Here is a 24,742-nt window from a genome sequence, read left to right on the forward strand (position 1 = left end):
TTTTACAACTGTCTGTAATCTCTCATGCTTGCAGCAGCTGAGATTCCAACCCTAACAACTGCCCACCGTCTGTAGGGACTGAGTGGCTGTTTGTGAAGGAGCTGAATGTAATGCTGTCTTCAACTTTACAAATGTTTAAGCAGGAAATTTTGGATGGGAGACTGTCTGGGTGGAAGCTAGCTGCCTTCATCTAGATCCTGAAGTGAAATTGGTTGTGAGATCCAAGAACAATCAGGGGTCTGGGGGCTCCTCACTTAAAATCAGTCCCAAGAACAGCCAGAGGTCTGGGGGCTCCCCACTCAGCCCCAAGAACAGCCAGAGTCTGGGACTCCCCACTCAGTCAGCCCCAGGAACAGCCAGAGTCTGGGGCTCCCCACCCAGTCTGCCCCAAGAACAGCCAGAGGTCGGGGTCTCCCCACCCAGTCATCCCCAAGAACAGCCAGAGTTCTGGGGCTCCCCACTTAGCCCCAGGAACAGCCAGAGTCTGGGGGCTCCCCACCCAGTCAGCACCGAGAACAGCCAGAGGTCGGGGGCTACCCACTTATTCCCTTGCTCCTCATCTTCTCAGAACTGTATCGCTGTAACCACGGTGGAGCCACAGGGACAAAAGGGGACAGTATTGATGGGTTAGGATGGCACCAACCGCAGTATCCACAAAGTCCGGTCTCCCAGGCCATGTTCCCAGTGATGAGAGTTGCTTCTGCTAGAAACCATCTCTTAAAGGATATATAGGTCATATATAGGATACACACACATATATGCACACACATATACACATATATATCCCATATATGTCATAAAGGAATATATATGTGCATATATGGAGAGAGAGAAGCTATGTACTGGGCTAACAGACACATAAGACTTGGGACTTTAACCTCCTGGGAGCTTTGGGGAAAATTCAGAATTCTAATAATTGTATCTGGGAACCTGTTAAAGACGCAGATTCTGGAATTCACTCGAGACTGACAGAAAATCTAGTCATGGGCATCAGCCACGCTTGTCTTAAATGAGCCCTCTAGGTGGTTTTGACATGCACCAATACTTGCAAATGGCCCTTTCAGAAGCGAGGGCCACTGAAAGACATCGAGAGGGCAAACCGCACTTTTGAAAACTTGCTAGAAACTTCTCAGGCCCCACCCTCTCGAGATTCTGACTCCATTGCTCAATAATTGGTCATTTCCTTCTGATGGTTCACTGCACCAGGGATTAAGAACCTCTGCTTTAAAACAGTTAAAGGCAAAAGAAAAGACGTGCCCTCTTCACAGAGCACAGGCACGAAGGATTTTCCTCGGTAGGGTTGTTGTGGTTTAGCTGGAATAGCTTGGTCAACACACTCTTTTGTACAGAAGGAATGGCTCAGTGTCAGCAACTGAAAATTAGGGGAAATCAAACCAGATGTTGTAAGTGCAGCATTAGGCAAACACACTTTCTGCTTCTCTCATTCAGAGAAATGAAGCAAAGCGTCAAGGTCAAGTTACCACCTTTGTGAGGCAAAAGCCAGGAACAGCTGAGCTGTAGTTTAAGAGGTGGGCCAGGTAGCCCAGGTCAACTCCTGCTTAGCCTAGGGTCAACAGCTTCAGTGAGGGGAGACTGTGTTTACCTCAGCTTAAAGGTGTTGGATCCTGGCTAGGTTCCACTTGAGGTACAAGAATCAGCTCCTGTCTGGGCGGGAGACGCTTGGTTCTGATCATGACCACTGGGTGGCAGCACTGAGTTCCAGCTTCCACAGCAATCATGCGAAGCCTCACAGCCAGCCAGGCTCTGCAGTCCGGTGCCAGCTCTGTCTGTGCTTCCTGAGTTTCACAATACTTGAAATACTTCGCAAAGCAGTTATGGCTTTAGATATTAACGTTTACGCTCACGGAGAATCTTCCTTTTAGGGCTGCATAAGCAGTCATTTGTTATTTTAAAATTCCCGATCATCATTGATACTGTAGGCTCTTACTTACCGGAATAATAATTGGAATAATATTTACAGGGCCGTGGAATGCCTGCTTTCTCTCCAGCACACGCTCATCTTAGTTCACACTCCTGATGCCTTGGTCTTGGCCAGTGTCGTGGTCTCCTCTCTGTTGCTGTGACAAGCATTCTGACCGGAAGCACTCGGGGAGGAAAGGCTTTATTTGGCTTACGCTTACAGGTCAGGGACTGTCATTGAGGGAATTCAGGGGTGGGGGAATTCAAGCAGGAGATGGAAGCCAAAACCATGTAGGAACCCTGCTGTGCTGGCTCCCTCTGTGGTTGGCACACCCTCATGCTGAGCTAACTTTTACAGGGCCTGCCCAAGGATGGTGCCACTGCAGTGCTGGGTTCTCCTGCTTTAATGAATAATCAAGGCGGTGTCTCATAGACGTGCTCACAGGCCTACCTGATCCACAGAATTCTCAGTGGAGGCTTTCCTCCCGGCTGACTCGGAGCTGTGTCAAGTTGACAATGAGAGCTTTACAAACGCTGTGCTGAATACAGAGTCACAGGCGCACCCCTACATTCAAGCTTGGGGGGCATGGCATAGAGGCAGAACAAACAATTCACGGCAATAAAAGTGCAAACCGGAAGGCAGACACTGTTGTTTAGAAAAGAAGGCGGCCACCAGCCAGGGCATACAAATGCAGATCTCTTTGCATTGCTGAAGCCTCTGCCACTGGGTGGAGGGTTCACCCCCTGTGTTTTCTTCCTTTCTCTGAAAGCTTGAGAACCAAACCAGATCACAGACATACAAGAAAATTAGTGAACTACAAACTTGAGGTATCCCTACTCTCCAGTTCTGCGCAGAACCTGCGAAGCCGCGTTCCTGGCCACTTGCTTGTGAGTGTAGGTGGGGCTTCTGTAGCGTTGGATCGCTTTTTCTGAGACGTGAATAAACTTCTGTCCACTGCAGGTAGCACCAGTGCTGGACATAGGCCGTCTTCTCAGCCGTCCTAATGCTGCAACCTTTTAATACAGTGCCCCATGTTGTGAGGACCCCCAGCCATAACATTAATTCATTGCTACTTTGTAACTGTAATTTTACTAGTTATGAACTGTAATGTGAATATCTGATATGCAGTCCCTAAAGGGTTTGTGACCCACAGGAAGAGAACTGTTGGATTAAGAAAACAATTTCATCCATGACTAGCTTATCAAAGCAGTGGGTAGGACTTACTCAGAGGAGCGTGGGGGAGGGTTCCCTACAGGAGCATGGGGGAGGGTTCCCTACAGAAGCGTGGGGGAGGGTTCCCTACAGGAGCTTAGGGGAGGGTTCCCTACAGGAGCATAGGGGAGGGTTCCCTACAGGAGCATGGGGGAGGGTTCCCTACAGGAGCATGGGGGAGGGTTCCCTACAGAAGCATGGGGGAGGGTTCCCTACAGAAGCATGGGGGAGGGTTCCCTACAGGAGCATAGGGGAGGGTTCCCTACAGGAGCATGGGGGAGGGTTCCCTACAGGAGCGTGGGGGAGGGTTCCCTACAGGAGCATGGGGGAGGGTTCCCTACAGGAGCGTGGGGGAGGGTTCCCTACAGGAGCATGGGGGAGGGTTCCCTACAGGAGCATAGGGGAGGGTTCCCTACAGGAGCATGGGGGAGGGTTCCCTACAGGAGCATGGCTGAGGGTTCCCTAGAGGAGCATGGGGGAGGGTTCCCTAGAGGAGCGTGGGGGAGGATTCCCTACAGGAGCGTGGGGGAGGGTTCCCTACAGGAGCATAGGGGAGGGTTCCCTACAGGAGCGTGGGGGAGGGTTCCCTACAGGAGCATGGGGGAGGGTTCCCTACAGGAACGTGGGGGAGGGTTCCCTACAGGAGCATAGGGGAGGGTTCCCTACAGGAGCATGGGGGAGGGTTCCCTACAGGAGCATGGGGGAGGGTTCCCTACAGGAGCATGGGGGAGGGTTCCCTACAGGAGCGTTGGGGAGGCACTACTTATAGGAATATGGATGACCCAAAACAGGGGTGTCACTGAAAGTTCTGCCAGAGCAGGAATGAAGATCTCTTGAGTGGTGTGCTATGGAGCCCACTGCTGCCCACTTAGCTTTCCATCTTCTATATACTCCAGGATTTCCAGAAACCATGTACATCTAGGACAGGACTGTGCGCAGCTACTGAAGGAGCTGGCATCGGAGGGACTGAGAGACGGGAATAATGGGAGGGTTGAGTGACGCTCCCCACCTACTTCCACAGGGGAATGCTAACTATGGGCTGGATCTTGTGAGGCTGTATGACTGTAGACTTCGTCATGGCTGGAGAGGGGAGTCCGCCCGGCTCCTCCAGAGCCCCTTGGCTGAATGTATGCTGCAGGGATGTCTCTACTGATGGACTTAGGAGTTGGGGGTCAGCATAATGCGGTTTATCCCCAGGCATCCTCTTCCGTGTTGCTTAACAGAAAACATAGCATGCTTCTTTTTACTTTACACATATTGAGAAAAAAAAAAACCCACAGCAATAATGAAATCCAAACACTGGTGAAACACATTGCAGGAGAACCGGGAAATTTATCGCAATGGAGCCTGCTGGGTTTTGCTGCAAATTCAAGTGTGAACAGGAAAGTCAGCTTCTCATAGCAAGCCGATGGGTGAGTGGAGGTTCCTGTTCTGCACGTGGTGGTGGTGCCTGTAGGCTATGACGCTGCAAAAGACTGTATACGACATAACACAAGACTTGGATTATAACACGACATTTGACTTTTAGTGAGAAAAATTGCCTCCCCGCGCATCATCTCTTGGCTTCAAAACAGCAGCTCACATCCTAGGGAGGCGGCATCAGCAGAGGGCTTGAGTTTGAGCCCCGCAGAGCCAGGTGTGGGGGCACACATCCTGCGTTGGTACACGAGTGTAGGTCTAGGGTGTAGTTCTAGAGTGTGGTTCTAGAGTGTGGTTCTAGGGTGTGGTTCTAGGGTGTGGTTCTAGGGTGTGGTTCTAGGGTGTGGTTCTAGAGTTGGGGAATAAAGACAGGTGGATCTTGGGCAGTTTCCAGGGATCTAGACCAGTGAGAGACCAGCAAGAGTAACAAGCGCTCTTAACCACTTAGCCATCTTTTCCAGTCCCCTGCCTCTAATTTATTCAATTTATAATTTTTATTTGTATTGAAAATAGATTCTTTTCCATACAATATAGTCTGATCATGGTCCCCCCCCAGGCTTCTTTCAAGACCCTCCCCAACTCTCCACTTATCCAAATCCACAACCTTCTTTTCTCTCTTTCATTAAAAAACAAACAGGCAACTAAAAATAAATAAAATAAGATAAAATAAAAATAAACAGGAACAGGACAAAACAAGCAAACACACAGAAAAAAATGAAAGAAAAAGCCTAAAAAATACGTGCAGGCAAAGAGATACACTCACAAGAATCCCACAAATACAAACCTGCAAACTATAATATATAAGTAAAAGGCTCATAGGTTAAAAAACAAAAAGCCCAGACAAAGCAATATGAGACAAAAGAAAAATCTCCAGAAGTATTATTGAGCTCGTTGTGGTTTAGGTGTCAGGATAACCATGGACTCTTAAAAGGCCGTGTTCCTTCTGTTCCTGCTGCAGAATGTTTTGAGGAATACTGGCATTGATACTTTGACCTCTTCTTTCATCAGTGCTGAATCCATCTGTCTCTGATTGGGAGACATTTAATGACTGCTTCCACTAGGGGTTATTAGTCTGTTTAAATTGCTTATCTTATCTTGATTTAAGTTTGGTAGGTAGAGTAAATCAAAGAATTTATTCATTTATTTTAGGTTTTCCAGTTTGGTAGAGCACACATTTTCAAAGTATGTCCTTGTGATCTCCAGATTCCTTTGGTGTCTGTTGTTATCCCCCCCTTCTTCATCTCTAATTTTGTCAATTTGGATCTTCTAGCTCTATCTTTTAGTTAATTCAGGTAAGGGTTTGTCAGTCTTATTGTTTCCCCCCAGGAATGCACTCTATTTCATTGTCTCTTTGTATTGCCTTTTCTTTGTCTGGATCTATTTGATTGATTTCAGTCCTGAGTTTGATTATTTCTTGTCATACATTCCTTCTGGGTATGATTTGTTCTTTTTGTTCTAGACCTTTCAGATTTGCTATTAAATTACTAGTGTGAAATCTCTCTCTTTGTGTGTGTGTAAGCCCTTGTGGTATGAGTTTTCTCTTAGAACTGTCTTCATTGTGTGCCATAGGTTTGGGTATAATGTATTTTCAATTTTGTTCCAGTCTAAAAAGTTTTAAATTTCTTTCTTATTTTCTGAATTAATCCATTCAGTAGAGAGTTGTCCAGTTTCCACGAGTTTGTAGGCTCTCTATTGTTGGTGATATCCAGCTTTAATTATGGTGATCAGACCTGATACAGGATGCTATTTCTTGTATCTGTAGAGACTGACTTTGTTTCCAAATATGTAGTAAAGCTTGGGAAAAGCTCCATGAGCTGCTGAGAAGAATGTTTATTCTTTTGGTTTGGATGATATATTCTGTAAATATCTATTAGGTCCTTGGTTTATAATGCCAGTTAACTCCAGCATTTTCCTGTTTAGTTTTTGCCTAGATGACCTGTCTATTGGTGAGGGTGGGGTACTGATGTCTGCCATTATCAGTGTGTGAGGAGCAAATGTGATTTATGCTGGAGGAACGTGGGTGCCTTGTGTTTCATGCACAGATACTAAGAATTGCGATGTCCTCTTGGACTTTTCCTTTGATGAGTATGAAGTATTCATTATCTCTTCTTATTAGTTTGGTTTTAAGTCTGTTTTCTCAGGTATTAAATTGACTACAGCAGCTTGCTTCTTGGGTAGTGTTTTCATCCTTTTCCATGAGGTGAAGCCTATCCTCAAAGTTAAGGTATGTTTCTTAGATGCTGCAGGAAGATGGATTCTGTTTTGTAATCCAGTCTGTTAATTTGTGTCTTTTTATTGGGGCATTTAGATCATTGATGTTGAAAGCTTTCAGTGTGCGGTGTTTGTTGATACTTTTTATTTTACTGTAATGGTGTGAGTTTTCCCCTCTTTTGATTTGCTGATCTAGAATGACTTAGTCCTTTTGGTTCCTAGGATGTGATTGCCCTAAACAGACTGAAAATTTTCTCCTAGCTCCTTCTGTAGAGCTGGATTTGGGGATAGATGCCGATTAAATTGATATTATTCTGAAGTATTTTTCTTTCTTCATCTATTATGATTCAAAATGTTGCTGGGTATCACATCCTGGGCTGGCATCTGCAGTCTCTCAGAGTCTGCTGCACATCTACCCAGGCCCTTGCGGCTTTTGATTTTCTAGCGAGAAGTCAGTTATTCTAATATGTCTGCCTTTATATGTTACCTGGTCTTTGTCTCTTGTAGCTTTTAATATTTCTTCTTGGTTACACACATTTAGTGTCTTAATTATTATGTGCCAAGAGTGGTTTCTTTCTGGTTCAGTTTATTTGATGTTCTGTAACTTCTTGTATCTTGATAGGTGTCTCTTCTTCAGGTTAGGGAAAATTTCTTCTATGATGTTGTTGAAAACATCTTCTGTGCCTTTGGCCCGAGTTTCTTCTCCCTCCTCTATTCCTATTCATAGATTTCGTCTTTTCACAGTATTCTAGATATCCAGGATGTTTTGTGCCTGGGTTTTGAGTTTTAGATTTAACATTTTCTTTGACTGAGGTGTCCATTTCTTCTACCTTGCCTGCGTGCCTGGGACTCTCTCTTAAATGTCTTACATTCTGTTGCTGAGACTTGCTAGGTTTTTACTGGACTCCCCAAATTCAAATTTTTCATTTCCATTTTCTCTCAGTTCGGGTTTTCTTAAGTCACCTATTCATGTCATTAATTGTTTTTATTATTTCATTCCACTACTTGCTTGGGTTTTCACAGACTTCATTTATTTACATTTATTTATTTATTCATTCATATCCTCTGTAAGATCCTTGACCATACCCATATGAGCTATTTTGAAGTCTTTGTCTTGTGTTTCTACTATATTGTGTTTCTTGGGGCCTACTGTAGTAGGTTGACTGGGTTGTGGCAGAGATATATTGCCCCGGGCATTGATGATTGCGTTTTTGCACTGGTGTCTAGGCATCTGGGTTTAGGGTGATAGTGATTCTAGGTGTTGATACTTTGTTGGTTGGCTGTTTCTGGGTTTCTGTTGCCCTCTCTGGATGTTAGAAGTGTGGTGGCTATGGGCTGTCTGGTAGAGAATACCTCTGAGTTACTGCTAGGTGTGGCCACTGGAGGTCCTGGGTAGAGAGCATTTCTAGTTATTGGAGTTGACAGGAGGGCGTGGGGATGGACTAGAAGAGGGGACTGAGAAGATTTTCAGGAATGAGTCCCCAGGAATTGGAGGTAGGGTGGGAGGACAGAGCCCTGCAGGTGGCCTGCTGCAGAGTAGGGGATGAGACCAAATAGGCTGTGCTGGAGGACGGGGGGGGGGGGGGGGGGGGGGGGGGGGGGGGGGGGGGGGGGGGGACACGACAGTGGAGGTCACCCACCCGAAGAGGTAGAGAGTTTTTCTAACTATTGGCTCTAGGGCCCGTGGGTCTACCCCTGTTCCCAAGGTTCATCTTGAGGACAGTTTCCGGCCAGCCAGCTAAACATCCTGCTTGTTCCTGTGCTCCCTCTGCCCTCCTGCTGGTTAGCGATAGGGCATTGTTGACTTCACCTTGGGCGTGGAGGGAATTCCATTGTGCAGCAGTTAGGTGTCTAAGGATTTTCCTAAACTTGAATGACCCAGGTCTCTTGGGTGTTCTTTCCATCTCCAGGCCCTTACCCGCCTCGCCAATTGTACAGTGGCCTGCGAACTGTACCTAGAGTAACGTAGGCATTACAATTGGTGGTTGACACAGATTCTGGATAGATTACTACTTAATAAGTAAATAAAGAGTTAAAATTTAAAATGTTTTGACCAACATGTTAAAGATAGATTTTAGAAGCCGGGCGATGGTGGCGCACGCCTTTAATCCCAGCACTCGGGAGGCAGAGGCAGGCGGATCTCTGTGAGTTTGAGGCCCGCCTGGTCTACAGAGCTAGTTCCAGGACAGGCTCCAAAGCCACAGAGAAACCCTGTCTCGAAAAACCAAAAAAAAAAAAAAAAAAAGATAGATTTTAGTATTTCCACAGCCAGTGTCTGCTGAAGAGTCTGTTCGTGAACAGGGCAAAGCCTATGGTAATACGTTTCTCTTCTTCTCAAACAAGAGGAAATCCAAACATCTATCTTTATGAATGTGTTTCTGTTGCTTCACTTGCTCAGATCTGTAGAGAAAACTGCCAACACAGTCTTCTCCATGTAGTTTCAAAAGCTGTTTCTTTCCATATCTGATCACAGGCCCTTGAGGAAACCAGACAGGACAAAGAAAGTGAAAGTGTCTCTATACTTATTTTTTCTCATCTGATACTGTTAATCTCACCAAATCAAGAATAAGGCCACTGCCACAGTTTGAAGCAAGCTTTAATTAAGCCAGGTAGATGGGTTCTGACCAGGTCCATACCCAGGTTCCTAGGAAATGACCCAGAATCAAGTATGGCCAAGGCTTAAGAAGGAAAACCCACAATTCACCGTATTTCCCATCAGGTCCAATCCGGGGCAAGCGTACATCCTGACGTATTTCCTGCCTACTGCCCACATGTGATCAAGTTCATCCAGTGTATATGGGGCAAACAAACTTGCTAGAGTGAAAACACGCGGCATTCCAGCAACTGTCTGTCCTTGGGCAAGGGGCTTGCAGGTCAGAGTGAAAACACGTGGCATTCCAGTAACTGTCTGTCCTTGGGCAAGGGGCTTGCAGGTCAGAGGCAGTTTTGTTTACTGGATCTCTAAGGCATAGTAATTAACACTTAAAATGTAACTTTGACTCTCACAGATACATTCTCAATATAGCAGCCTATCAGAATCAACTTCAGCTGATAATCTTCCAACTTCCGGGTGAGAAGATTTATTAAGAGCTTTGTTAAATATGGTACATCAAGGATAGAAAGATAAAGCCCAATTGTAAGAGTTTACTAACTCAGCAAATGCTGGTGGAGGCAATAGGAAATGAACTTTTTGTCTGCAGGCTCTGGTGAGGCCCACACATGGGGCACAGGGATGACCTACATTTTTTGCATATGAGATTAATGTACACAAAACTTGACTTCATATTAGGTAAGGAATGGTTAATACATTGGGCAACATGTGGAAGACTGGGGGGACATTTCTTTCCTGCTCTAGCTAGTTCCTTAATTGTTAAGGACTGGCTTGGAGTGTAACATACTCTTCCTTTTACCCATGCATTCATCCTACTTCTGGGAGGTAAAATGCATTTGATGGGTGAGTTCAGAGCTCTCATAGGGATGAAGAATGCAATTGACTGGGCTTTTGAACTGGTACCCTGAGGACCAAACAAAATGGAATGCTAAAGATCAGATTAAGAATTGTCTTTGGTATTTAGTTTTAAGACATCTTTTACTTTTCCAAGTCTACAAAGCTTGAAGTAGGCTTAAAATAAGTCAAAGATTTTGTTCCTATTTAAAATCTCACTGTTAGAAGAACCAGAAGCTCACCCAGCTGTTTAGTAGAATAACACCTTGCTATTAAAGAAGTGGTTCAATTTTCTTACTTTTTTCATTGTATTGTATGTGTATAGGTGTTTTGTCTGCATGTATGTCTGTGCACCGTGTGTGTGTGCAGTGCCATTAGAGGCCAGAGAGGACATCAGAGTCCAGGCCTGGAGTTACAGAAAGCTGTAGACTGCCATGTGGACGGTGAGAATCAAAACTGGATCCTCTGAAAGAGCAGCAGTGCTCTGAACCACAGAGTCATTTCTCCCACTCTTGAGTCTTTTCGAGGCAGGCAGAGTCCAGGTTAAAAGATTTCTTTGTGGCATTTATTGTTAACTGTATGTTTTTGTCAGCACGTGAACAGTACTGAAAATGAACAAGTTCACACTTGTCTGATGCGGTATCACTGTTGCAATGGAATGTGCCGCTTCTTTGATGTCAGCACTGAATGATGAGCTGAACGGTTCTTTACACCGGAACCAAGAGTTGGTTCTCATCACGCGGGTGACATTCTTGGCCTTGATGTCATACTCAAATTGCCTTGATCCACGGAAGAAATAGAAGAAGCCTAGAAGAAAGAGGCCTGGTTAGTTTTCTTGCATAGCGCTCACTGCTCCTCTGCATCATTTCTATGAATGCAGAATCCAACAACATTGTAAAGAAAGGAGCCACTGTGGAATTACAGAGATGGACTTTGCTTCCACCCCACCCCAGGCAAATCACTGAGAAGGAAGCCTAACAAGTTTCAGAAGGGTTTCTGAGTGTGGTAGCCAGACCCCCGCTGTCAACTAGCTTTCCCCAAGGCATGTCACTGGAAAGAAGGCCCCTCTGAGTTTGTCCTTGGACTCCCTACCCTCATTTCTATAGATCTGCAACACTTTTTATCTATTTCAGGGTTTGAGGTTCTGGTTAGATATCATGGAGACAGTCAATTGTGGCATCAAATGTTTTAAAAATATTATTATTCTCCTTATAACTGTGTATGAGAGTACATGTGCCTGCCATAGTATATGCATGGAGCTTAGGGGACATCTTTGTGGATTTGATTCTCTCCACCCTCCTTTACATGAGATCCAGTGATTAAATTTGGATTATAACACATGACTGCTAGCGTCTGTGCCCACTGAACCATTTTACTGGCTCTCAAACAATTTTTTAGATCGTCGGTTATTTCATGGTCCAAGAGATTGTCTTTGAAGACCCAGAATGTGGACTTCGTGCATTAACTTACCTAAGGTTCTGGGTTGAGGATGTAGCTGAGTGGCAGAGCATTTGTCTGCTACTAGTGGGGCTCTTGGTTCAATCCTCAGTACAGTGAAGAATTGCAAGCTCAACAAAGCCTCAACCAACCAATCCGGCAACCAAGAAACCCAATTGCTAAAGAGTCTTTTAAAATCTCCTGGGTCTCACCCAAAATCCTACTGCTTCAGATACTTGAAACATAGTTTTTTCAGACATGGATTCCAAGTTATGCATCTCAAGCTATATATGTATGTATTATGTCTATGTACATATATATACATGTGTACATCTGTATGTGTGTTTGAGAATCACTGCCATCTTGTGAGTTCAGTTATCTTTCACACATCAGGGGCTCTTTTAGGTAGTGTCTTAGATCAATGGGGACTAAAGTTAATTTTGGATCTCTTTACATAGATATGAAGCAGCATCTCAGAGTCCAGTTCAGCACCTCCTGTCTCAGTTTGGTAGTGTGGACAGGGGTAATGTTTATCAACCGGTGTATGTTCTTGAGAATGGTAAAATTATTCTAAATGTGTGTTGCTTTCTTCTTTTACACAGTGGAAGCATCGACACCCACCTTTATGCTGGAAAACAGCGTCCACACGGATGCCAATTCCTGGGAAGCGCTTCACTATCCTCTGTGGGAACCCTCTGTCCATGGCTTGCGCCATCTCATCATACCTGCATGAGAAGATTCCAAAGGCTTGATGTCTGTTTGGTGAACTTAATCTTTCTACTGCTCAGTTTAGTGTCAAGCAGGTTATGAGGACTGGCAGAAGAAATCATCTAATAGGACCAATGATAAAAACATGGCAAAGATTGTTGACTGAATAATCGTGTGTGTGAGTGTGTGTGTGTGTGTATGTATGTGCGCGCGTGGGTGCATACCCAGAATTGTGTGTGTGTGTGTGTGTTTGTGTGTGTATGTGCGTGTGTGTGTTTGTGTGTGCACGCGGGTGCATACCCAGAATTGCAAACGTGCATGCACATACGCTGCTATACCCAAGTTTTGATCTAAGTCCTGGGAATTGAACTTAGGTTCTCACGTTTGTAAAGTAAGTGCTTTGTTGACTGAGCCATCTCCCCATCCCCCACTTACCATCTCTTAGAAACAGTAAGAACAATGCTAGGGGGCTAAGATATAGTTTTGTGGACAAGAACTGTAAACCACCACCACCACCACTGACAAAACCATCGAGGAAAAGGGCCACCATCTCTTAGAGTAGTTCTTCCTGAAGAATTCTTAGAGCAAATGCAGGCTCACTTTGTATCTCTTCTAGATGCTTATTGGCTATACTTCTGTCATTGAAAATTTGGTTCGCATTGATAGATCATTATTTTTCTTATTTTTATGTAAACTGGAGGGAGATTATCATCCAAACATCTTAGTTTGGTAAGTGCCACACACCAGAGATTGTCCTCAATGTGATCCACCATGAGACTGCAGATTGATTTTGGTTTTGTCTATGTAGGGTGATACTGTGGCTGATGACTTCCTCCGAGTCACATAAAAGGGTTAATTGTCAGAGTTACCTCCAGCACCAGATGCCCACAAAAAAGAAGGTTTTTTTTGTGTCGTGGTCACAGACAGCTGCATCAATTTTCTTCACACGTCTTGGGAACCCGAGTGTGTGGATGGATTTGGGGTAATCAGGCAAGACAGCATACCCCCTGATCACCCAGAAGTTCTCATCTAGAGAGAGAAAGGGGGTATCTTCAGATGTCTTCTGCTCTGTGTCTTACAAGGAAAAAGAGACGAGATGACTTGGGAAGTTTGGAAATAACTGGATATCTATTTCCTCAGCTCCAAGCCTGGTTATCTCATGCTTCCACTGATCTTTTTTCTTGTTCTATTTATTTTTATTTGCTAAATATGACAGTCGTATAAAGGGGAACATAGAAGTGAGATAGACTGTCTACTTTATTTGGAAGAAAAAGAATGGACTTCTATACTTTTTTTTAAACCAGTACTATTTTTGTGTATGGGTGCTTTGTCTGCAGTGTGTGAGCCTGGTCCCCGTGGTCTTAGTTACAGCATCTACTGCTGTGAAGAGACACCATGACCACAGTAACGCTGATAAGGAAAACATTTCATTGGTTGGCTTACAGTTTCAGAGATTCAGTCCATTGTCATCACGGTAGACATGGTGGCATGCAAGCAGGCATGGTCCTGGAGAATCGGCTGAGAGCTAGATATGTTGTTCCATGGGCAACAGGACATGAACTCTCTGCCACACTGAGAGTAGCTTGAGCAAAAGAGACCTCAAAGCCCACTGCCACGGTGGCACACTTCCTCCAACAAAACCACACCTACTCAAACAAAACCACACTTCTTAATAGTGCCACTTCCTTTGGGGGCCATTTCCTTTCAAACCACTGCACCCATGGAGGCCAGAAGAGGTCATTGGATCCCTTAGGACTATTGTAAAATGTGGTATGGATGTGGGACATCGAACCCGGGACCTGTGGAAGAGCAGCCAGCTCTCTTAACTGCTGACCAGCTCTGGACTGTCATAGTTTTTATCATATGTATTTCTTTCAGTGAATTGTCGTAGCCGTAGAGAGAGCCTAGTTTATCATTACTTATGACAGGAATGTAAATTAGGGGAAAAGCTCTGTCATTCAGCTTATGATGAGGATTGTAGTTGACCGAAATACCCATTGTCCTATTTAGGAAAGAGGAGGAAGAGCCAGGCAAGTTTACCTTTGAACACAAGAATCTGATCTCTGGGGCTTTCATAGGCAGCTTGAAGGTCAGCTGGCAGAGACGGCCAGAAGGAAGCAATTGACTCAAATTCCACATCAGCAATATCAGAGTAGGTCCTCCAGAAGTGCCTGGGGAAATGCAAAACACTTCACACATGTTGTCCCAGTGTCTGAGTGCATCAGCAGGTGGCAGTCTGCTGTTTGTGTTTTCTGTGGCACTTGTGTGTAGGTGCGGTATGCATGCATGTGTGTACGCCTCTTACGTATGTGGGGCACACATGTGACTGGTGTTTTATGCCTGGGTGCAGAGGCTGCAGGTTGCCTCTGGGTATCTTCTTTAATTGTTTTCCACTTCACTTATTGAGGAAGAGTCTCTTGCTGTGGTGTGCTGACATGCTTAGCAGCAGGCTCTCCAGGCGGGTGGGAGACATGGATATTAATAGATGCAGATTCCCAGGGTATAAGTACTCCCGCAGCTATGAACTGATGTGTAAAGGTCCCCAACGTTTAACAGCAGCTTCCTAAAATCAGCTGTACATTGACTTTGAGACAATCTTCAGATCAATGTTCATTTTAGCCAAGAAGCTCTAGCAAGTTAAATTTGCTTAAAACACTTCAAATTAATTTTCCAAATAAGTGTGAGATGTATGCATATAATAAAACATTTGAATAGTATGTGCATTGTCAAATGTGAAGCACGTGGGATCTTACAGAGACCAGGACTTCCGGTTTACCTCCAGGTTCCTTTGAAAAGAGGGGTCTTTATAAGAAGGTGAGGTGTCAAGGGGATAGGTTTACCTGCCTTTAAAGAACATGACTTCTCTGCGGAAGGTAGTGATAGCATCCATAGCTAGGCCAGGGTCTGTACAGGCACGGGGCTCAGTGGCTTTCTTTGGCTTGGTGGGTGTCTTGGGTGGACTTCCTTCAGGAAGAAAAGAAAGACTATGGTGGGTTCAGAAGTCACAGGAACTGTGTCCACACCAGGCTCTTACCCAAGCCCAGGTTTACTTCATGATAATGTTTCAGGAAGCAACCATCTGCATTTCCTCCTCTCTGAAAAGCTTTCTGTTTAGTTACATACACATTTAGTTGCCCGATGCTGCTCACCATAGATGGACTGGATCCCGTCAATATCATCCTGAGAAAGTGGGTGTTTGCTAGGGTCCAGGGAGACGTAATTGGGAAACATCAAGGCTGTTTGATCATTGGAGTGAGAGAGCCCCAGAGAGTGACCAAATTCATGAGCAGCCACAAGAAACAAGTTGAACCCTTGATAAAAACAGAAAACATGTCTGTTGGAATTGACCAAGAAATTGACCTCAGCTGATGTGGGAGTGTCATATCAATCTGTTGATTTCATTAGCTAAGCAATAAAGAAACTGCTAGGCCCATTGGATAGGCCCACCCTTAGGTGGGTGGAGTAAACAGAACAGAATGCCGGGAGGAAGAGGAAGAGAGGTCAGACTCGACAGCTCTCCTCTCCAGAGCAGACGCCTTCAGAGAGACGCCATGCTACCTGCTCCAGGGAAGACGCACACCATGCCCCAGCTCCGACCCAGGATGGACTTAGGCTAGAATCTTCCCGGTAAGCGCACCTAGGGGCGCTACACAGATGATTAGAAATGGGCCAGAGCAGTGTTTAAAAGAATACAGTATCTGTGTAATTATTTCGGGGCATAAGCTAGCCGAGCCAGGCGGCTGGGGATTTGGGGACGCAACCCTGCCGCCGCTCGCCCATATTACTACAAATGACGCCCAGACGTGTGGCTAACTAAATCCACTTAAAAAACCTGAGAAGGCTTAAAAATAAGGGAGAGAGAGTTTAACACAGATTTTTGCTGTTTGTTGGTGGCGTGCTGTAGAGAGATTTCCTGATTCGGCAACAGCAGCAGAAAAAAAACGCTGTGTCATTTCAAAGCGTGGCTTCCTGGGGCTGTGCTGCCAGTGCAAACTCTGGCTTTATGTTGTGTTCCCGCTTGGGATCGGAAGGAGAGTGCTCTGAGACCTTGACGATGACTCAGAGCTCCCCGCCTGCACCTGGGCAGATGGCCGAATCAGGCTTAGGCAGGCGGAAGAGCATGGCGGATTCCTGCCGCCATTCAGGGACGTGTTTTCAGACTGCGCAATGCTCTGCATGTCAGATTTGGATGTAACTTGGATGAAAAGAATTTCTGTGCTGCACGCTCAGTCTCAGAATTAAAGTGCTAAGTGCCGCTCCTACCTGGTAGCCCCAAGAGGCTTCCTGACTCAGCTTCAGCTGCAAAACCCTGCAGCTCATTAAGAGGTCCTGCCACGAAACACTTAAACAGTGTTGATGAAAAGCTGAACACATGCTTTTCGGTTTTCAGCCGTAGCAGGAAAAAAGCTGCGCCGTTTAAAAATGCTGGTTTTCTGGGCCATCCTGCAAGGGCAAACTCTGACTGTTTGAGGCAGGAGAGCTGGCTACCGAGAGAGGACTTGAGTGTCGTCTGTTGTACCTTGCTGGCTGGCAGGGACCTTGAAATGCTATAAACATGATATCTGCCATGAGGCTGGAAAGTTAAGGAGTGGACTGGATCTAGCTGGCAAAGCCACGCCTTTAGTCCTACTGAGATTGCTCAATAAATTAAAGGCTCATGTGGTCAAAAAACAGAGAGATATACAGTAAAGAGAGATTCAGAGACAAAGAAAATTTCTAAATGGTTTAAAGTGTGTTAAAAATATATGCAAGCTAAAAGTTGAAGTTCTTAAAGCAAAAATCAAAAAAAAGGAAGAGAGTTGTTGTGTGTCTTAGTACACACCTTTAATCCCAACACTTGGGAGGCAGAGGGAGATAGACCTCTGTGACTTGAAGGTGTGGTAGCACACGCCTTTAATCCCAGTGCCTAGAAGGCAGAGACGAACAGATCTCTGTGAGTTCAAGGTGTAGTAGCAAACACCTTTAATCCCAATGCCTGGGAGGCAGAGACAGGCGGATCTCTGAGAGTTCAAAGACAGCCTGGTCCACAGATATACGCTCAAAAAGCAAAAAGTTAACTTAGGAATGTCTCAGCTTAGATTCTTAAGCGCCTAATGATTTAAAGGTGCAAATCAAAAGTGCTCCTGGATAGTAAAAAATTGCAGATTCACAATAGGACAGATTCAGACCACTGAATGAGTCACACTGTTGGATGAATGTACGTAGGCTTGGGAGAGAGAAGAAAAAGAATATAGAGAATAAAGTTAATGGTTTAAAAAAAAAAAGGTAAAGTCTTTAAAGAGACAGAATAAAGTAAAGTGATAGAGTAAAAATAAGCCGCGTAAAGATGAAAAATTCACAGAGAGTCTGGATTCTTTGTATTATTGTGTTTTCTTTAAAATTTTTGACTGTGAAGGAGCTAAGTACAGAGAGACATTTCATTACATGGGCTGCCAAGCTAAACCAGAATGGATATAAGGGTATTACGATTTCAGAATTTGGGTCTAAGGATATGATGCTTTGGAGAGAGTCTTCTTTTGTTTTCACAGAGGATGAGACTCTATGGATTTCTTCTATTCCGATTTGGTATGATGGACCACGTCCTCCTGAAGGGTTGCTGTGAACATCTTCAGAAAATTGCTTTGCTCAACTGCCAACTGAGATAAACCTGGCACACAGGTTACACCCTAAATAATCTGATTAACGACGCCCCCATTCAGCAGGAAGCAGTTTGGAGAGAAAAAACTGCGCCCATGTTCCCAAATATAGTTTATAAATGTTCTTTTACATTTAAAGGGGGAAATGATATAGGTATGAATAATTTGCATTGGTATGGATTTTAAGGTCAATTTTGTTATATGTATAAATGTTTCTGATGTAACTTTTACTTGATAACTGTTATATGTAATTTTGCTATGTTAAGGTTAAAGCCTTCGTTTTTTTTTTGTTTAAACAGAAAAAGGGGAAGTGATGTGGGAGTGTCATATCAATCTGTTGATTTCATTAGCTAAGCAATAAAGAAACTGCTAGGCCCATTGGATAGGCCCACCCTTAGGTGGGTGGAGTAAACAGAACAGAATGCCGGGAGGAAGAGGAAGAGAGGTCAGACTCGACAGCTCTCCTCTCCAGAGCAGACGCCTTCAGAGAGACGCCATGCTACCTGCTCCAGGGAAGACGCACACCATGCCCCAGCTCCGACCCAGGATGGACTTAGGCTAGAATCTTCCCGGTAAGCGCACCTAGGGGCGCTACACAGATGATTAGAAATGGGCCAGAGCAGTGTTTAAAAGAATACAGTATCTGTGTAATTATTTCGGGGCATAAGCTAGCCGAGCCAGGCGGCTGGGGATTTGGGGACGCAACCCTGCCGCCGCTCCCCTTATTACTACACTCAGCGGGCAGAGACTGGAGAGCACTCACTCAGAGATGAGTAGTATTGCTTAGCTGGCAGGGTAGGACACACTTTTATTTCCTGGAACCAGGAGGCAGAGGCAGGCAGGTCTCTTTATGTTCAAGGTTAACTTGGTCTACATGTATTCCAGGCTAGCCAAGTTTACATGGTGAGATCCTGTCTCAAGTACAAAGCAAAACAAATCAAAAACAAGTTGATGGTATTATTTTAAGAAATGGACCAGCCAGTTTTGGGACTGCTTGACTTTATACGATCATCTTACGTTCTTCTGTGGTCCTCCACCAACTGACTGCGAAAGTTCTAGTTTCTTCCTTTAGCCTAACAATCCAACCCTTACCCTTTTCCAACCACAGACTCCTTTGCACAGCCCTTTGGCCTCATTTCCAGTCTCACTTTGATTTCTCACCTATACTAAGTTCAATTTTATTTTATTTTATTTTATTTTATTTTATTTTATGAGATGGAGTCTCATGTACACCTGGTTGTAGCTGAGGATGATCTTCAACTCCTAACCCCCTCACCCCCCAGCCTCTCCTTCCAGGTGTAGGATCACAGCCATGCACTACCACACCCAGTTTATTCAGTCCTGGGGGTTGAACTCAGAGCCATATGCACAGCTGGGAAAACCTTTTCCAACTGAGCTCTCCTGCCCAGTCCTGCATTCGTTCCTCCTGCTCGGCCAGAGTATGCTGGCGCCTTCTCTCTACTCCAGAGGACTGTAATACAGCGGGCAGGTGACAAGTCCTCTGGAGCTTCCAGCTCATGCAGAGCTAAGTTGAGTTATATTTATCCTCTTTTTGGGGAAAATCAACCTTTCTAAACTTGGACCACAACTCTGGTCTTTTTAATAGTTCACCTCGCACGTTCTCTTCTGCAGCTAGCTTGAAGCAATGTGTAATATGGCAATTAACACTAATTATTGGTTAAGGATAGTCAGATGGTGAAACCTTCCACCTCTGGCTCTGGATGTGAAAGTGAAGCTTGCTGGAGAAAGGTTGCCAATCCCGAGTTTGATAAATGCTTAGGCTGCTTCTTATAACTGGCTGAGCACGTGTACACTGGCTTTGAACCAAGATGAAAACCAGACAAATAGTGGCTGTTCCTCAGTAGAAGACAGACAGCAGACACACGTTCCCTCCTCCTCTCAGTTCTGAGTGCAACAATCCTCCTCTGTCCCTTGTCTGTGATGCTAACTCATGTGGCAGGTCATGAACTCACCCCAGACTCCTCCTGTTGCCTGAAGCGAAGCTAGTGCTGACTTCTTGACCTGTCTCACAGCACTGGAGGAAATAGCTTCATGTGCCCAGTGGAGGGAGTGGTCAGGCTTTGTAGAAATTAAACTGACACAAGCAGGGTATTGGGAGCTCAGAGTCTGGTGTGATCTGCAGCTTTGCCTGCTGTCCACCAAGAAGGCCATGACTCTTACTTCCATGGGACCTTGGAAGTCAGACCCTGAGCCCCAACTGTGGAGGTACTGACAGGGATAAAAGAATGGAAACAGCCAGAAGCTCTACTGCAGCCTACTCCTTTGCTTAATAGACACAGTGTCAGCACAGTGGAGTCGGGTGCTTTGTTTAAAAATTTAACAGTACACTGAGGCTGAAGGGATTGGTCAGGAGTTAAGAGCACTGGCTGCTCTCCGGAGAATCTGGATTCAATTCCTGCGACCCACAGCTCCCGTTCCAGGCGATCTGATGTCCTCTGAAGGAATCATGCACACGTGTGTTATATAAACATGTGTAGGAAAAATACTCATACGCTGAAAACAACACAAAAACTGTCCAGTGTAGTCAGGCCCATCAAAAAATAAATAAATAAAACTAACATTCTCTCTTTAAGGGACTAGATCAAACATAAGAACTGGGTCTAATCCTTTTGCAGTTGGGGGAGAGTAGCTAATAGAGAAGGGCTATGATATGGGATGTCCTTCTGTATTGTTTTTAATGGTTGATAAATAAAGCTGTTTGGGCCAATGGCTTAGCAGAGCAAAACCAGGTGGGAAATCTGAACAGAGAGATAATATAGAGAAAGAATAGGCGGAGCCAAGGGGATGCCATGTAGCTGCTGAAGGAGAAGGACATGACAGAACCTTAGGAACCTTACCGGTAGGCCATACCCTCATGGCAATATACACAGATTGATAGAAATGGGTTAATTTAAGACGTAAGAGCTAGGAATACATAGAGTCATTGGCCAAACAGTGTTGTAACTAATAAATTTTCTGTGTAATTATTTGGTTCTGGGTGACCAGGAAACGAACGAGCAGTCTCCTACTACAGGAATACACTTTCAAATTGGTTATTTATGGGCCATATACCCACACAGTATTCTTTAACCTTGGGATTGAAAGCACCAGCCCTCTTAAGTTTTGTGGCTGTCTTCAAGCTACTGGTGACTGCAGCCATTGGTTTAGCGTGCAGCCTGGGGTGCGTATGGGTGTTAAGGAGCACGAATAGCTGCAAGGCTGGAAATTTTGAGCATACCTCTGGGGTTCATATAGCACACCCGGCATAGCTTTGCTACACAGGGGAGCAGCAGGCTCTGTGGCCATTCACAGTGCTATGTTAACGGGTGCACGGCTAGACAGCAAGCACTGTTCTCACAACAGGACTGGTAACACCGTGAGTGCTCTGTTCGGACCAGACTACACGAGCACAGTTATTATTAATAGTGCTTAATCACTTCACTAATGTGATCTGAGAATATAGAAAATTATGAGAGAAATTAGATTTGGATCCAAGAGGCAGCTAACCATACAGATTATTAATGTAATTTTCTCATAGTGAAAATTAGACTCACCTTCCCCATCCTTGGCTGTCCAGTTTTCATCTTCATCAAAGTGAGTATCACCACCTAGACCCAAACCAGGAGGAAAGGCATGGCCAAGGACTCCCAAGGGACCATCAAAATGACGAGGACACCAGCCATGGACTGAGATAGTTGATGGGGAGAAGAGTTAGCATCCTGAGATCTTAGAAACTGCCACATCCCCTCCCATTGCAAGACTTACCTCCAGTCCTAAAGGCTATCATGATGTCTGCAACTCCCTTGGAAATCTTGGTGAACATCAGTGGAGTGACCTTGCTCCAAACTTCTAGTGCTTTCTGAATTGCCTCATCCACATCAGCTCGTGTCATATCTGGAGTGTAGTTCATTATTCTGAAAAATAGGCAAAATTACAGCAATTACAGATACATACATTCTCAAATGATCTATCTATCATCTATATATCAAGTAGTGATCTGTCTATCTGTCTATCTATCTGTCTGTCTATCTATCTATCTATCTATCTATCAATCATCTATCGATCTACCTACCTATTATCTATCTATCTTTCTTTTTTTCTATCTCACTTGTAGTTTACCAGTCACAGGCTGTAGTGACTTATATTGTTGTTCTGTTATCTAACATTTGCTGCCACTTTATTTAAACAATGTAGTTTTATAAAACCTAACAGAGTTTCATTTCTCTTTCTTTAATAAAACACTTTGACCAAATGCAACTTACAGCAGAAAGGGGTTTGTTTGGCTTACACTTCCAGGTTACAGTTCATCACTGAGGGACTCAGTCAGGAACCTGAAGCACCATGGAAGACAAAGTTTGTTGGCTCACTTCCGGGCTCATGCTTAGAGAGCATTTCTCTTCTACTTATCTATCAGCTATCTATCTTCTATCTATCTATTATCTATCTATCTATCTATCTATCTATCTATCTATCTATCTATCTATCTATCTACCTATTATTTGTGTGGGTGTGCCTGAGGATTTGTATGTGTACTACATGTGTGCAAAGGCATGCAGAAGTCAGAAGAGGTCATTGCATCTATTTGAACTGGGGTCACACACAGTCGACAGCAGTGCGTGGTCTTGTAGACATTGGGAATTGAACCTGGGTCCTCAGTTAGAGCATAAAAGCTCTTAACTAATTAGTTATTCCTCTAGCCCCTTAGCTAGCTTTCTTTTTTATTTATTTTTTAGTCAATCTCTTGTAGCCCCTTATCCTTAGATAGCTGAAAAGAAATGCCTCTTTATACTAGGACCCACCCAAGATTTGAGATTTGGCAGCTTTAAAACACACACACACATACATACATACACACACACATACACACACACACCACATACATATCTTACACACACACACCACAAACATATACTTAGAGATACACCACACACACACACCACATATACTACAAACATATACACACAGATACATACCACACACACATCACAAACATGCACACACACAGATGCACCATGTACACCTATACACCACATATACACATCATACACAGATATAACACATACATGCACACACACGCACACACACACACATGCACACACAAGCAGCCATCCATCTTTCTGTATACCTCATCTTGCCTCCAACATATTGTAGCAAACAGCAATGCTTCCTGTCCTGAGCTTACGCTGGAGAAAAGAACCTAGAGATTAGAGTCTCTTTCCCTAAGCCTGTGTCCTCTGCAACAACCTTTGGATTTAGTTTCTCTGAGGTTAAGGCAGCAGTATCAATACATCCCACAGCTTAGGTCTAATGTGGAGACAGCATACAGGGAACCCATAAAGTGGCATGCATCGTGAGATGAGTTAGAAAGCCATTGTGATGGTTGCTTCTTGGAGATTAATTGTTTGGGTTAGTTTACATAAGTTGGTGGAGACATTACCTGTATGTGAGGTTGTGTTTTCTCCACCCAGGCAGGGTGTAACCATATTGTCCCACATCAGGAACCCCACACCTGGGCGTCTTCATGATCTCAAGGGTGTCTGAGTCCAGCTCTCCGGTCACTGTCAATCCAAAAAATGCCTGCATTTCCCGAAGTTTGCTGTCTAAAAGACTCCCGTTCTTACTTTGGACAAGATGACTCCCTTCTATTTCAAGAGAGTAGAACTGGTTGAGATATGCCTGGTCAAAATAAAAAAAAATAGACAAAAAGAGGACATAAAAATAAAAAAAAATAGACAAAAAGAGGACAGAAAAGCAAATATTCTCAAATGAAACTAAGTGACCTGAGTCTCCTCTGGCAGCAGGGAGGATAAAAAGGAAAAAGTAGCAAGGGTAGAGTAGGGCAGGCTGCAAAGGGGAAGGGAGGCCAGCAATCATTGATTTACAGGGGAGTAGAGTTAGCCAAACCATACAGTCCAAGCAGCATGCATCCTCCACTAACATGCAGCCACACGGCTTCTTCGGTGCCAATGCAGCTTATGCATTTTTGCTATTCCTTTTATTTTGTAAACTTCAGGAGATATCAGGGGTGATTATCTATTCCGCAAACTTACATGATTTAACCAAAATATGATAAATTGACTGGCTTTCAGAAGGAATTGCTAAAGCCACATGCTTTTCCACATATATACATTCATATACACACATCTATACGTGCATACACACATTTGTGTATCTCTCTTTGGCCATATACATACACAAGCACATATAGTTTATGTGCATAAAGGGTCTTACATTATACATTTCTGCAGTTAGTTGTCCTGAAATGTTTTTATACAAATTTCTATCCTTCCTCCTCTCCTGTTGGCCCCTTAGTGACCACAGCTTGAAGGTGGAGCGAATTCAATCTCCTTCCCACTGCCCCTTCCCTTCACCTCAGACCAGTTCATGTCTTTAGAGTTAGATACATGGAAGGGACCACATTCTTCTGAGACCCTCTGGGACTGCAGGAATTTGCTATCTTGGAAGGTCCTGAGAGAAGCCATACATGGAACATTTTATTGTCAGTTGCTAATAGCATGCGTTGAGCTCCTACCTGGGCCAGTTGATCGAGTCTGCCATTTGTGTCCTTGCGGTCTGGAGGAAATGCAGAAGAAAGTGCTATAAAATTCAATAGCAGAAGGCCCTTCATTCCTGCCTCTCCAGTTAAAGCTTCTTCCTGTTTGCATGGGATATAGAAAGCTCACAGTGAGACGTGGCATGAACTATTCATTTAATTAATAACAGCAAAGGGCACTTGCCACGAAGTGTCCCGTG

At 44.4% G+C, this 24,742-nt stretch overlaps 2 protein-coding genes across 2 annotated transcripts in view; both read right to left on the reverse strand.

Moving 5' to 3' along the window:
• Positions 1-24,742, reverse strand: part of Mmp13 (matrix metallopeptidase 13) — a 209,785-nt gene that overhangs the window by 3,212 nt on the left and 181,831 nt on the right. The window lies entirely within an intron of this gene.
• Mmp27 (matrix metallopeptidase 27) lies at positions 10,780-24,653 on the reverse strand. The gene is made up of 10 exons (XM_075968015.1): positions 24,522-24,653; positions 23,427-23,665; positions 21,755-21,903; positions 21,544-21,675; positions 15,503-15,664; positions 15,194-15,317; positions 14,394-14,524; positions 13,223-13,382; positions 12,267-12,370; positions 10,780-11,015 (listed from the first exon to the last, which is right to left on the reverse strand). The coding sequence occupies exons 1-10, from the start codon at positions 24,615-24,617 to the stop codon at positions 10,780-10,782; spliced, it is 1,533 nt and encodes a 510-aa protein (XP_075824130.1). The 5' UTR covers positions 24,618-24,653.

This window comes from Microtus pennsylvanicus, chromosome 3 (genome assembly GCF_037038515.1).
Source record: "Microtus pennsylvanicus isolate mMicPen1 chromosome 3, mMicPen1.hap1, whole genome shotgun sequence".
In the NCBI taxonomy this organism is placed as follows: Eukaryota; Metazoa; Chordata; class Mammalia; order Rodentia; family Cricetidae; genus Microtus; species Microtus pennsylvanicus.